General features: G+C 60.6%; 1 protein-coding gene across 1 annotated transcript; it reads right to left on the reverse strand.

Annotated features, from left to right (window-relative positions):
* Positions 1-1,083: 1,083 nt before the first annotated feature.
* On the reverse strand, positions 1,084-9,238 carry EFNA2 (ephrin A2). Its single transcript, XM_017872989.1, is given in 7 exon segments — positions 1,084-2,510; positions 3,567-3,632; positions 6,276-6,393; positions 6,396-6,524; positions 6,526-6,618; positions 8,793-8,844; positions 9,147-9,238. Coding segments are annotated over 7 exon segments (672 nt in total). The 3' UTR covers positions 1,084-2,388.
* Positions 9,239-13,763: the final 4,525 nt, after the last annotated feature.

Below are 13,763 nucleotides of genomic sequence, written 5' to 3' on the forward strand. Positions count from 1 at the left end.
CCCAGCTTCTCTGTGCCTCAGTTTCTTCAATCGGGGCGTGCCTGACGTGAAGGCCCCTGGGACCACAGAACTCACAGATGTGCCTTTTGCAAGGGGAAGAGGTTAGGAGATGACAGAGCCCCTGCCCTGGCCTGGGGCAGGTGGGGAAACTGAGTCACATGGAGGCAGAGCTTGCCAGTGGAGGTTTCACAACATTTGACTGGATCCTGAGGCCCGGGAATTCCACCATGCTCAGGTGTGTGCTGGCCAGCGGTGTCCCCGGAGCCAGCCATCCACAAGCCCTGTCTCCTCCCTCCATCCTCCCAGCTGCCCCCTCCCAGCCCTAGGTGGGCTGTTGCTACTTCCCAGAGAGGGAAACTGAGGCCCATGGATGACTATGAAGGATACGGGCCCTATAAAATGCTCATCCCAAGGCCTGATCCCAAAACGATGCACATAACTAATGAATCAGGTTAGCAGCTTTGGGGACCCCCCGACATTCCTCAAAGCTGCACCCCCCTCCCCTGTAGACTCCAGACCCACCTCTAAATTGTTATTATTTTATGATTATTATTACTATTATTTGAGGCAGGGTCTTGCTTTGTTGCCCAAGCTGGAGTGCAGTGGTGTGATCATAGCTTCCTGCAGCCTCCACCTTCCGGGCTCAAGCCATCCTCCCACCTCAGCCTCCACCTTCCGGGCTCAAGCCATCCTCCCACCTCAGCGTCCCGAGCAGCTGGGTCTACAGTTGTGCACCACCACGCCGAGCCAGGCTGGAGTGCAAAGGCACGATCTCAGCTCACTGCAACGTCCGCCTCCTGGGTTCAAGGGATTCTCCTGCCTCAGCCTCGTGAGTAGCTGAGATGACAGGTGTGCACCACCTCACCTGACTTTGTGTTTTTTTTTTTTTTTTTAGTAGAGACGGGGTTTCACCATGTTGGCCAGACTGGTTTCGAACTCCAGACCTCAAGTGATCCGCCCGCCTTGGCCTCCCAAAGTGCTGGGATCACAGGAGTAAACCACCACGCCTGGCATCCACCGCCAAATTAGGAATGCAAAAGTCTCCTTCAAGTAGGGCAAGGCCCCCACATACAGACACACGTGTTTGAGGTTTATGCTCATTTTATTATAAAAAAATACAGAATCCAAAGTGGATTGTGACGGGAGAGGGGAGGCCCGGTCGCCAGCTCCAGGCCTGGCAACGCGGCCCGCCCCGCCGACCCCCTACAAAAGCCCTCTGCCCACCCACCACCACCAGGCGTGCCTCGAGCCGCCGGCCGGCAGCCGTACACAATATATATTTATATATAATATATATAAAACACAGAATCAGGAAAGGCGGGTAGAAATATGAAATCCGTATAAATGCGTTGTTTCCTTCATTAAAGTGTCTTCGGGGAGGTGTTTCTTGTTTTTTGGTTCCCTCCCTTTCGTCCTTTTTTTCTTTTTCTTAGAAACATTATCAGGTCACAGAGTCGAGGGAGGGGCTCTGACAGACGAAACGAGCTTATTGCAAAGTGCAGCTTCTACTCTAAAAGTCCACCCCACCCCCCCACCAAAATAAAAGACCCCCTAAGAAGGGCTGAAGAAACATAAATGGTCCAGTCCGTCCTCAGGAATACATGGAAAATAAAATCACAGTTTGCACTTGCTGGCTCTATTTACAGGACTAGAAGGTCTTCTCGGCCTCGGAGAGGACCGTGTGAGGCGGTGGGGACGGGTAGGGGGCTGTTTGCATCGGCCTAAGACATGGGGGGACTGTGATTCCGAAGGGCCAGCGCCCTGGGGCCAAACACTGGCTGGGAGGAAATTACCAGGAGGATGCGGGTGGGCGATAGGGTATGAGGGCCCCCCAACCACGATTAGGGGCGCTCACCATGCACCCCTTCCAGCTCGGACTCACCCAACCTGGAGCACCACGGAGGACCGTGGTGGGCTGCAGCCAGAGTCCCACAAGTGGGGTGCAGAGCAGAGAGGAGCAGCTGTGTTCCCGACCCCACGTTCTGCGTTCCCCTCCCCCAGGCCGGGGCACAGGGACCCCGCCCCGCTGCAATGGCAGGGAATAAATTAAATTAAAACTCAAGTCTTTTGATCCAACCATGAAAAATACACTTAACAAAAAATCGCCAAGAGGTTCCCGGGTTCTCCGACACCCCAGAGGAGATGGCTTGGCCAGGGGCTGCATCAACACCCCAGCCCCTCGGGCCTCAGGGGGGCTCTTGGTCCTCCCTGAGGGCTGGTCCTGGGGCGGGTGGATGGCCCCTGCCCGGCGGGGGCAGCACCAGTGGAGGGAGAAGCAGCGTCTCTATTTGGTCTCAGAGGCGGGGGCCGCAGCTGGGTCCGGAGGGCCGAGGTCAGGCGGTCCAGGTGGGCCCGTCCAGGCAGGGCCGACATCCTGCGAGGCTGGGACTAGGAACCCAGGAGGGTCCAGAGCAGGGGGATGGTGCTGAGGAAGAGGCGGCAGCCGCCTAGGCTGCTGCATGAGTTATTGCTGGTGAAGATCGGCTCAGGAGGCTCGTACAGGGTCTCATCTGGCGGTGGCAGAGAGAGCATGCTCAGCGGCGGCCCGAACCCCACTCGGCTGCTCCCGAGGTGCCGCCCAGCCTCAGGGTGCACATCTGCCCAACGGGCTCAAAACCCCACCAGACAGGCCCTCGGCTCCCTCTTGGTGCCATCCCTGATGCCCACTCCCCGGGCAGTCACTTGGCCTCAAGTGGGGGACCTGGCTGTTGAATTCAACATTCACTCTTTAATCTTTTTTTTGCATTATTATTGTTATTGTTGTTGTTGTTATTATTATTATTATTATTTGAGACGGAGTCTCACTGTTGCCAGGCTGGAGAGTAGTGGCACTATCTGGGCTCACTGTAACCTCCACCTCCCGGGTTCAAGGGATTCTCCTGCCTCAGCCTCCTGAGTAGCTGGGATTACAGGCACACGCCACCACGCCCAACTACTTTTTGTATTTTTAGTAGAGACAGCGTTTCACCATGTTGGCCGGGATGGTCTCCATCTCTTGACCTTGTGATCCACCTGCCTCAGCCTCCCAAAGTGCTGGGATTATAGGCGTGAGCCACCGCGCCCTGCATGCTTTGTTTTTTTTTTTGTTTTGTTTTGTTTTGAGACGGAGTCTCGCTCTGCCGCCCAGGCTGGAGTGCAGTGGCCAGATCGGATCTCAGCTCACTGCAAGCTCCGCCTCCTGGGTTTACGCCATTCTCCTGCCTCAGCCTCCCGAGTAGCTGGGACTACAGGCGCCGCCACGTCGCGCCCAGCCCGGCATGCTTCACCCAGGCTGGAGTGCAGTGGCGTGATCTCGGCTCACTGCAGCCTCGGCCTCCTGGGCTCAAGTGATTCTCTCACCTCAGCCTCCCAATGTGCTGGGATTACAGGCGTGAGCCACTGCGTTCAGCCAACCTTCACTCTTGAAGTTATGACATATTTGTAAGATGGGGAAATCGAGGATGGGGCAAGGCAGGGCAAGATGGGGAAACCCGAGGCCCCCTGTCCTGGCTCTTCTGAACCAGGTTCTGTGGTTTTAGGACACAGGGGTGGGGGCCTGGATCCTGCCCGTTCCCCTGAGAACTTACTGGTGGGCCGCACATACACCTTCAGTCGTAGGCAGGGCCGGTCCACAGCATTAGGAGGCGTGGCCGCTAGAAGAGAGGGGTTGGGGATGAGTGGGGAAGTGGCTCTTGGTGCCTGAGACCTCCTGGGGCTGTACTCCCTTCCCCACCTTGGTGAATCAACCCTAACCCCAGGTGGAGAGCCACCCATAAAACTCCTACTTGCACATCAAAGCCCCAGACACAATGCCCCCTGTTTCCCAGCAATCTTCTGCACATTTGCCCTGCCCCTCCCTCTATCCAATCCTGACTCCAAAACCTGGGAGTGTGTGTGTTTTTGTTCTGCTCTGCCTCACCCCAGGGCAGCACAGGGTGAGCTCAGAAAATGATGTATTTGTTTTCAAGCAATCAGCAAAGAGGTGATGTATTAATAGCCAAATGATTGACCTGGGTTCAAATCTCTGCCCTCTGAGAGCCTGTGGACAAGTCGCTCCCTCTCTGGGCCTCGCCTGGCAACACAGAGTCTCTGGGAAATTGTGTGTGTGTGTGTGTGTGTGTGTGTGTGTGTGTGTGTGTGTGTGTGTAATGGAGTTTTGCTCTTGCCACCCAGGCTGCAGTGCAATGGCATGACCTCAGCTCACTGCAACCTCCGCCTCCCGGGTTCAAGTGATTCTCCTGCCTCGGCCTCCCAAGCAACTAGGATTACAAATGTGTGCCACCATGCCTGGCTAATTTTTGTATTTTTAGTAGAGATGAGGTTTCACCATGTTGGCCGGGCTGGTCTTGAACTCCTGACCTCAGGTGATCCGCCCGCCTCGGCAGCCCAAAGTGCTCGGATTACAGGCGTGAGCCCCTGCATCTGGCCGTGAAAGATTATTTCCATACGGTTCTTATGCCCAAAATTCCAGCATCACTGCCCCTGCTTCTGGGCCCACAGAAGCCTCCTGGCGTGTAGTGGGGGCGTCCGCAAGCATCAGGAGAGGAAGAAAAGGACGCCTGAAGCCAGGGCCACTGGGGTGTGCACGCGTGTGGACAATTGAACAGGGGTAGGTCCACGTGCACGCACACATGGATGTGGTCTTGCTGCCTCTGCCGGGCCCAGGGCGCCCAATGGCCTGGCACTCATGGCCACCACCTCTGCCTGCCCCCTAGAAGCCCCTCACACTGGAAGATGAAGATAAAAAGCACATAATAAAATAACATTCGTCACAGAGATAGGACGAATAATTACAATAATTATCTTTATGAAACTGCCGTCTCAGAAAGAAAACATAATTTTCTTATATTATGGGGACTTAATTTAAACACCTTCCCCCACTCCCCGACCCGCTTCTTCCTTGAATTAAAAGGGAAAAATCCAACTAGAGCAGAGAAAGGAGACAATGGGGCCTTGTAAAGTTTAATTTCACACAGCAGGAGCTGGGTGTCAAGGCAGTGGTCCCCCTGCAGCCTGGGGACACAGACCTCAGATCCCCCACCCCACTCCCCATCCCTTAGGCCCTAAGATGCTGAGAAACCAGGGTCCCCACTCCACGGGAATCCCTCAGTCTCAGTGCCACGGCGGAAGCCACCAGTGTGACGCCATCATCTCTATTTCGGGTGGGCAGTGGCTGGACCCCACATTCCCCACCAAGGTCACAGATATCATGGCCAAGCAGGACCGGGACTCTGAATGGCGCTGCTGTGTTCCCCACCTTCCGCTGGTCTTTCATGGGGACGAAAAGGCCACCTTGGAACCCTCTGATGTGCAGCAGGGACCAGCAGCCTCCCTAAGCCCGGCCCACCATGGGGTCCTGCAGGTGTGAAACTCTCCAAGGCTGCTGCTACCCAACCTTCAGATGAAGAGCCCACAGTCCTCAGGGATTCTCCAAGCCTGGCATGAGTCCCAGGGAGATGCGGGGGTGGGTGCGGGGTGGGGAAGACCTGGAGACCCCTACCCAGTCTGGGTGCGGCTGGTGCTGCAGAGGCCCTGTGGGGTTTTTTCTTCTTTTAAAGACAGGGTCTCACTCTGCCATCCAGGCTGGAGTGCAGTGGAGTGACCAGAGCTCACGCACTCCAAGCAGCCCTCCCACCTCAGCCCCCCGTACAGCTGGGACCACAGGCCCAAGTCACCATGCCCGGCTGACTGGTTTTATGTTTTTGTAGAGAGAAGGTCTCCCTAGGTTGTCCATTATGGTCTCAAACTCGTGGCCTCAAGTGATCCTCCCGCCTAGGCCTCCCAAAGTGCTAGGATTGCAGGAGTAAGCCCCAGCACCCAGCCTAGCTGTGGCTTCCACCATGCTCCCCTCCCCTGCTGGGCTCTGGACGCCTCAGTTTCCCTCCTCAGTGGGCTGGGGCGCGGGCACCCTGGTCTTGCTGTCGGGAAGGTGAGACAGGTCTATTGGTCCAACCACCAAGTGGTCTGAGCTGTAGGCCCAAGGTCACAATAGTGCAGCCTCAGTCCCCCTCCAAGCCTGTTTCCCCATCTGCAACGAGGGACGAGGACAGTCCTGGCCTCCCAGGATGGTTGGGAGGATGGCGGGTCCATCATGCACTTGACACCTTGGGGGTCAGTGGCCAGCGCCGGCCGCGTCCCCACTCCGCTGGCCCCGCCCACTCCCCGCCCCACCGCGGCCCCGCCCACCCCGCGCCCCGCCCACCCTACCACGCCACTCCCGGCGTCCCACCCCGCTGCCCCGCCCACTCCCGGCCCCACCCCGCGACCCCCTTGGCAGCCCGGCCCGACCCCATTACAGATGTAGTAATACTCGTGGCCGGGCCCGGAACTCGCAAGCCCCAGGGAGAAGGCGTGAAAGAGCTGAAACTTCTCCGAGAACTTTGAGCCGGGCCCCGGGGCGCGCGGCCGCGTTGCCACTCCCAGCCCGCTTTGAAGCCGCGCTGCGGCGGTGGTTTCGCAGGGGAGGCGTGGCCTTTTCGCCGTTGAACCATGTACAGCAGTAGTGCCTCCATGCGCTCGGCCGGGCTGGCAGCGGCCGCCCCGTAGGTGCGGGCCAGTAGATGTTTCCAGGTAGTCGCTTGATGCTCACCCTCCACCGTTGTAGCCCCCGCCGTCGTCCCCCTCGCCTGCCGTGCGAACCTGGCGGGGACGGGCGGCCAGAGGTCAGCCGCCGGGAGCGAGGAACGGGACACGCGGTCAGGGTGGCGCGGGGAGGGCCGGCGGTCAGGGAGCACGGGGGGATGGATCAGGGTGCCAGGATCAGGGGTCAGGCGAGCACGGGGATGGTCAGGGCTGCGCCAGGGTGGCCGGGGTCAGGGACAAGGGAGCACGAGGGACGGGTCAGGGTGCGCGGAGAGGGCAACGGGGTCAGGGGACAGCGTGCACGAGGAAGTCAGGGCCGGCGGAATGGGGGGGTAGGGTCAGTTCGCAAGGTGGACTCATGCCTGGGCGCCCTGAATGGCTGATAGCGCGCCAGCAGGTGGAGTGCACACCCCGGTCACGCGCGGCTTCTAAGGTGGCAGTCAACGGTCTCGTTGCCTGGCACTGCCCCCTCCCACTCCTGCCCTCAGTGTCCCCAACAGCCCCTGATTGGCAGCGGGCCAGCCAGCCGAGGTGGCGTTGTCCAGGCAGGGACATCTGGACCCCTGGGTGCAAAGGGCCGGCGTGGGCGCGTTCCGCACTTCCGGGCCTCCTGGCACAAGCGTCTCTCCACTGAGAATTCCCTCTCCAGACACTTAGCATCTACCTAACATGCTGTAACTCTGTTGCGGCCTTCTCCAGGCAGGCCCCCAGGCCCTGCTTTCCTTCTGCACTCCTGCCTGTTTGAGAAGGGGATGGGGGCAGGAGGTGGCGGGGCACAAGTAGGGCCGTTCCAGCTTTGCTCTGGGCAAGCTCTGCCCACCCTGCCTCAGTTTCCCAAAGGAGAATGGGGTTGATGTGAAGATATCCCACACCCTCCTCTCAGCACACCCCCCCAAAGTTCCACGCCACCACCCCGCAAGCCCCCACGAGTTCCACCGCCGCCGCACCAGTTTGGAGGCATCCTGGGCTCCACTCCCAGCCCCAACACTGCCCTCCTGTGTGACCCTGTGAGCCCCACACCACCCCCCTCCTATCTAGAACCCAAAAACCTCCTGAGCTCCGAGCCCCGGAATCCAGTGGCCTCCTGGTCTCCCTCCTGGGTGCCTGCACTCCTGACACCTCAGTCCCCTAGCCCTGCCTCCAAGCCTTTACCCTGAGGTCCCCCAGACACAGCCCGCAGGCCCCTACCTCCAGGGAGCCCCCTGACCCAGCCTCGTCTGTGAGGATAGAGGTCAGTCGAGGGAGGGACCGGCGGCTCCCCTTCCCTTACTGCCTCAGGCGATGGTGGCAGGAGTCCTTAGATCTTCCGGCTGTGTTCCCCAGGGTCCCTGTCATGTAACCGGCGGCCCAGACCAAGCGGGGCACCAGGGGGGCCCTGAGAGGGGCTCATTAGCACATAAAAGACTTGAACAGGCCGGGCGCGGTGGCTCAAGCCTGTAATCCCAGCACTTTGGGAGGCCGAGACGGGCGGATCACGAGGTCAGGAGATCGAGACCATCCTGGCTAACACAGTGAAACCCCGTCTCTACTAAAAATACAAAAACTAGCTGGGCGAGGTGGCGGGCGCCTGTAGTCCCAGCTACTCGGGAGGCTGAGGCAGGAGAATGGCGTAAACCCGGGAGGCGGAGCTTGCAGTGAGCTGAGATCCGGCCACTGCACTCCAGTCCGGGCAACAGAGCGAGACTCCGCCTCAAAAAAAAAAAAAAAAAAAACTTTAAAAGGGGGGGAAGGGGGGGCCCCCCCCAAAAAAAAAAAAAAAAAAAAAAAGACTTGAACAGGGAGGAATGGGGGGTCCCCCACACCGCTCCTGCCTCCTCCCTCCCTGCACAGGCAGGGGAAACTGAGGCCCCATCAGAGTTGGCAGCACGTGGGCGCAGGCTGCTCCAATCCCGGCCCTGGCACTGCCTCTGGGCCTGGCACAGCCGCAGCCACCCTGGTCTGCAGGGGTGAGTCCACCACCGGCCCCACGCCGGGTGCACTAATTGGCACAGCAGCTCGAGAGAGGTTGGTGGAATTATCAGATGGCATTGGCCCGGCCCCCCGCCACCCTGAGATGCCGCGCCAGGTGGGGCTGAGGGTTCCTGGGTCTCCAGGGGTGAGAAGGGGCAGGCAGGCCTGCTCACTCGCACCTCAGTTTCCCCACTAGTGATCCGGCATGAAGATCTCCAGAGCAAAGAATTTCAAGGCAGGGGGGGCGGAGGCGGTGAAGTCACCCTCCAGCCCTTCCCTACCTGGTTGGATTCGTCCAGGGACGGACAGCTTCCCGGGCCTCCTTCATCATCCCTGTGGGCCCAGCACAGAGGACAGTAGGAGGGGGTGTTGCAGGGAAATCTCCCCAGGGAACCAGGCTTGGGGGGCAGGGGTCCGTCCAGGGCTTCGGAACCTTGCAGTTCTGGGCTAGGGTCTGGATTTCAGCCCTTGGGTCTCGAGGCCCATTCTCCTCTCAGAGGCTCCCTTTCCCCTCTGTGCAAGAGGATGGTCCTCCCGGCTGTTGGACACTCGGGGTGCGTCCGCACAGATGCGGGGGCAGCCCCCAAACAGGCTCAGATGGAAACGGCTTGACCTTGGCCCACCCCTCGGGCTACCCCATTGGCCGGCCGGGCACAGGCGTCTCATTGACCCGCTGGCCCCTCGGGCACGATCGATGCAGAAGCTGCTCCAGCCTTTTTGAAGTCATTTTCGTTCCTGCCCAGCCCAAGTGAAAGCCCATTGATCAGGCAGTCGATGGCAGCCAGGCTCAGCTCCCACCTGGGACTGCCCACACCCAGGTCACCCTGCAGGGGAGGCCTCCGTGGAGGAACCACAGGGACGTCTGGGCTCCCCACCGCCCTCTGGCCTCAGTTTCCCCTCCTGTCCTAGCAGTGATCCCCAGGGAGCCACATTCAACCCAAAAAAGGAACCTGGCTCCTAGCAGGAGGCTTCGTGAGACAGAGCAGCCTCGGAAGGTGGGCCCACAGCACTAGCCCTGTCGGTCCCCCTCCAGCCTCTTGGTTCCCCAATGGTGCCTCCTTCCCCGGCGTCTGACACCACCGTGTTCTCTCCTCCCGTGTTGCCTTCGGTAAAACGTCAGAGACCAAGGCTTCTGTGTGGCTGAGCGGCCGGGTGCCGAGGCCCCTCCAGGATGCAGCGAGGGTCTGCCAGGGCCCAGCCTCCCCATATCCCAAGCTCGCTCCTCTGAATGCAAAGCAGACCCTGTAACACGTCGGCAGCGGCTCAAACCCCTCCATCCATTCTTGATCCTCAGAATAAAATGTACACCCCTCCAGGCCTATATGGCCCATCCGCTCCACCCTCCTCATCCTCCTCTCTCCAAGACTCCTCCCTTCCAGCCACACCAGCCTCCCAGCTGTTCCTGTTCCCACTGCCTGCAGTGCTGTTCCCTGTGCCCCGCCCCATATCACATCTGTTCCTTTACAGGGTTTGCTGTCTGAATCCTGGACCCTGAGGTTGGCCTCCTCTGTCCCTTCCCCAGGGCCCTACACAGGCCCTGCATACAGTGGCACTCAATATGTGTTTCTTGCCTGAACGAGTGAATTAAAAAGGTCAAAAGGTGAGGACTTTGAAATGCCAGAGTTGTCGGCAGCAGCCCGCAGGTGTGTGTGTTGGGGGGCAGGTCCTAGGGGAACCCCCACCCCCAGCTCTGGCTGCTGGCGTGGGGCCATTTTTTTCCCTTTGCGTCTCTGAAACAGTGGCGGCCTTGCTGTGTTGGCGTTCCCAGTTCCAAGTTGGCGAGCGAGCCTGAGGCGGGCGCGTTGCCCCTGTTCAGGGTGGCGCCTGCAGCGGGGAGGGGGCCCCCACCCCAAAACTGCGCCTGGGGAGAGGCAGACAAAGCCTTAGCTTCCTCCATTAGTGATAAAGTCTCGATATGCAAATCCTCTCTGGGAGCAGCAGAGATAGACTGAAATTCTCACTAAGGGGTTAATGACTGAATTGGGATTTTTCCCAGACAGAGCGGGGTGGCAGCTTTTACTCCTCCGGGTTCCCTCTGCCGGCCACACCTTCCCCCCACGCTTGCTCAACCTGCGGGTGCCAAAGTCCACGCCTCCAGGCAGCCCTCCAGGCCCCAGGCAGAGCCTCACCTAGGCAGAGCCTCACCTAGGGAGAGCCTCACCCTGCTGCCCACCCGGGCGGGCCTCCCAGCTGTCACCCGCTTCCAGCAAGCGGCCTGGAGCTAATTAGCTCCAATCGGGCAATTGTCAAGTCATTAGACGCTAATAGCTAAGCGACTAATTAGGAATCTCACCCAGAACTGGGTTGGGGGTGGGCTGGGCCGCCTTCCAGGACTGGAAACTGAGGCAGCGGTGTGGCCAGCAGCCAGGACCCCGTTGGGTGGGCAGGTGGACGCCTGCGCCCGTCCCCATCTCTCTTCCAAGGTAGAGAAGCTCCCGGGGAGGCCCAGGCCGGCCAGATGAGCAGGCAGTCCGGGTCCTGAGGCCCAGCGTGGGGCTGAGGTCGCCCATCCCCTCCTGCCACCCCCAGCAAGACCTGCTGGGATGACAGCACCCACACCAGCAACCACACCTGGCTTTTCCAGGAACAAAAGAGATGTCCCCCGTGACTGAGGTCTGGCGCTTTTCCTCCTGCCCAGGACCTGGGTGGGACCTGAATGGAAATCAGTCCCCAGGATGGTGCAGGGTCTGCCTGAGAAAGGACAAGTATGGCCTTGTGGTGCATGAGGGTAAACTGAGGCAGGGCCCTAGAAATGAAGCAAAAGAGGAAAAATGCAACCGGAGGGAAAGGTAGACCGGGCAGGGTCGGCCCCGCCTGGGCCTCCATCACCGTGGGCGTGGGTGGCCCCGGTACAGAGTGCAACGGGCGCAGTTGCTGTCAGTCACCCGCCTTCTGGCCCCTCCCAGGGCTGTTCCTGGCTCCCCTGGGCCTGCCCCAGGTGGGGACACCTGGACTGTGCCCAACTTCCGGGTGGCCTTGGGTGAGTCACCATCTCTCAGGGTCTTGGCTGCTCTGTCCATAAAGTGGGGACCACCGACTCACAGGGCAGGCGGACGAGGGATGCACGGAGGTGGGGGGGCATGCCACTGAGTCTCTTGGCCAGACCTCACACCAGCCTGGTCTGGGAGCAGGCGTGGCACGAGCCCCCCCACCAGGGCCGGCTCGGCCACAGAGTTCAAACGCCTGCTTGAGGTTAAAGCAAAAACCCCGCCGGCTCGTCTGGTCCTCCGCAGGCTCCCAGCCGTGTGTCTGGGGCGACGGGTACGGTGGGCACAGGGACGGGAGGGGCTCAGCCCTTCCCCTAGCAAGGTACAAAGCCCAGCTTTCCCTGAGGACCCATCTGCAAAAGAGGCTGGTCCCACACACAGGACCGCGGGGCAAGGCCTGGCGCATCCTGGTTCCTGAGGAGGAGAGAAGCCATGTCCCAGGGAACACACGGCCACCGGGGCAGGACCCTCGTGGATGACAAGGTGACCACCAGCTCCACAGAAACGCTGCCATCCAGACCCCCATGAATGCACAACCCTCTGCCTCCGCTGTGACCCTGAGGGACCCACGTTGGGCCGGTCCCCTGCAGACCTGTGGAGACGTCAGCCCAGAGACGGGGGGAGGTCAAATCCCACTGCGTTCATGACCCCCCACCACAGAGCCTCTGTTCCCTTCTCTGCAAACTGAGGCCGCCCAGGGAGGCCCGAGGTGGAGGCGGACGCCTGGGCCACTCATGGCACCCCAGGATGCGCAGAGATGGGGCAGACAGAGACCAAAGAGACTGTGAGACAAAGAGACCATGGAGCCTCGGCGGAAACCTCCTCCCCACCACAGGATCTGCCTCGGTTTCCCTTCTGGGGAGGGGACGCTAAACCCCTGGGACCACCCTCAGGCCTTTGCCCGTGCACTCCAGGCCCTATCAGACGAGCTGCACCCACCGCAGGGCTCCGTCACCCCTGCTTCACGGAGCAGGCCTGGGGACTCCAGGCTGCTGAGCCACCTGCCCGACGTCACAGCCAGTCTGGGCACCCCACGGCCTCCAGGACCCCATCCTCAGACCCCGAATCCCCCAGGCCCACCACCCGGCTCTCCTAGCCCCCCAGTGCCGAGTGGACCAGCTTCCCTCAAACAAAACAAAAAACCCTCATGCAGCAAAACACGGCATCACCCCCTTCGAAGCTGCCTCCCCCAGAGGCCGAGGGATGCCGGCGGAGCCACGGGGAGCAGGATGCCACATTGACCTCGGCCCTCTGCCGGGGGGGCAGCTCCTCCCTCGGGGACCGAGCCCTCGCCCAGGTCACCGTTTTCCAACTGGTGTTTGAGGGGAGCCCAGCTGCTGTTCACACCTGAGGGCCACTGGGTCCGTGGGGAACCCCAGGAGGGTGGCCGAAGCCCAGAGATGCCCGGTGTGGGCAGGCGCCCACCCAGTGCCCGCAGCCCAGTCCACATGGCTGCAGATTTCCAATAAGAAGGTGAGGACTCCCGGGGACCGCAGGCCCCTGCGTCCACCCTGCTCTGAGGTTCAATGGCCGTCTGCACTTGGGCCCTGGTCCCATCCCCAGGGGATGGAGAAGAGGTAGGGCCAGCATCGGGGTTGCTGTGGACTGTGCCAGGGCCACCACTGCCCCCACACTGCAAGCCCTCTGACAGCCAGTGCTGCCCCCAGGCAGACACGCTTACATGCACCCCACACACAGACACGTACACACACCTGCACTCCATGCAGACAAAATGCATGCATGCCACAGGCAGACACGCACAGGGACCTCGGACACTGCAGACGCTCTGTGTACGGACACGCACATGCAAACACGGGTGCCATACACAGGCACACTCATGCACACACACATGCACCTCATATGCAATCACGCAGACACGTGCAAACACGCCAGAGCTGTGCCCTGTGGCTTCACGCAGCCTCCTGCCACACACAGACACATGTAACCTGCAGCCGGCTATGACTCCAAGGCGTACCTGCACACCACCTCCTCCCCCGCCCCACACGCAAACACACAGGAGCAGCCGTGGGAATGCACACGCGGTGTCGTGAGCAGGGCAGGTGAGGGCAGCTGGCCAGGTCCAAGCCCCGGACGCCCCAGCCCAATGCGGCCTGGCTGGGAACAGGCCCAGAGACGCCTAGCTGCCAGCTCAGGTGTATCCAGCCTAGGTGGGGGGTGGGTCGGACAGACGCTGTGCAGTCACCAGTGGGGGTGGCAGGGCCGGCTGGCCAGACCACCGAACGGGGCCCCACCTTATAGCGGCTC

The sequence above is a fragment of the Rhinopithecus bieti genome, unplaced genomic scaffold (assembly GCF_001698545.2).
Source record: "Rhinopithecus bieti isolate Rb0 unplaced genomic scaffold, ASM169854v2 scaffold_7901, whole genome shotgun sequence".
In the NCBI taxonomy this organism is placed as follows: Eukaryota; Metazoa; Chordata; class Mammalia; order Primates; family Cercopithecidae; genus Rhinopithecus; species Rhinopithecus bieti.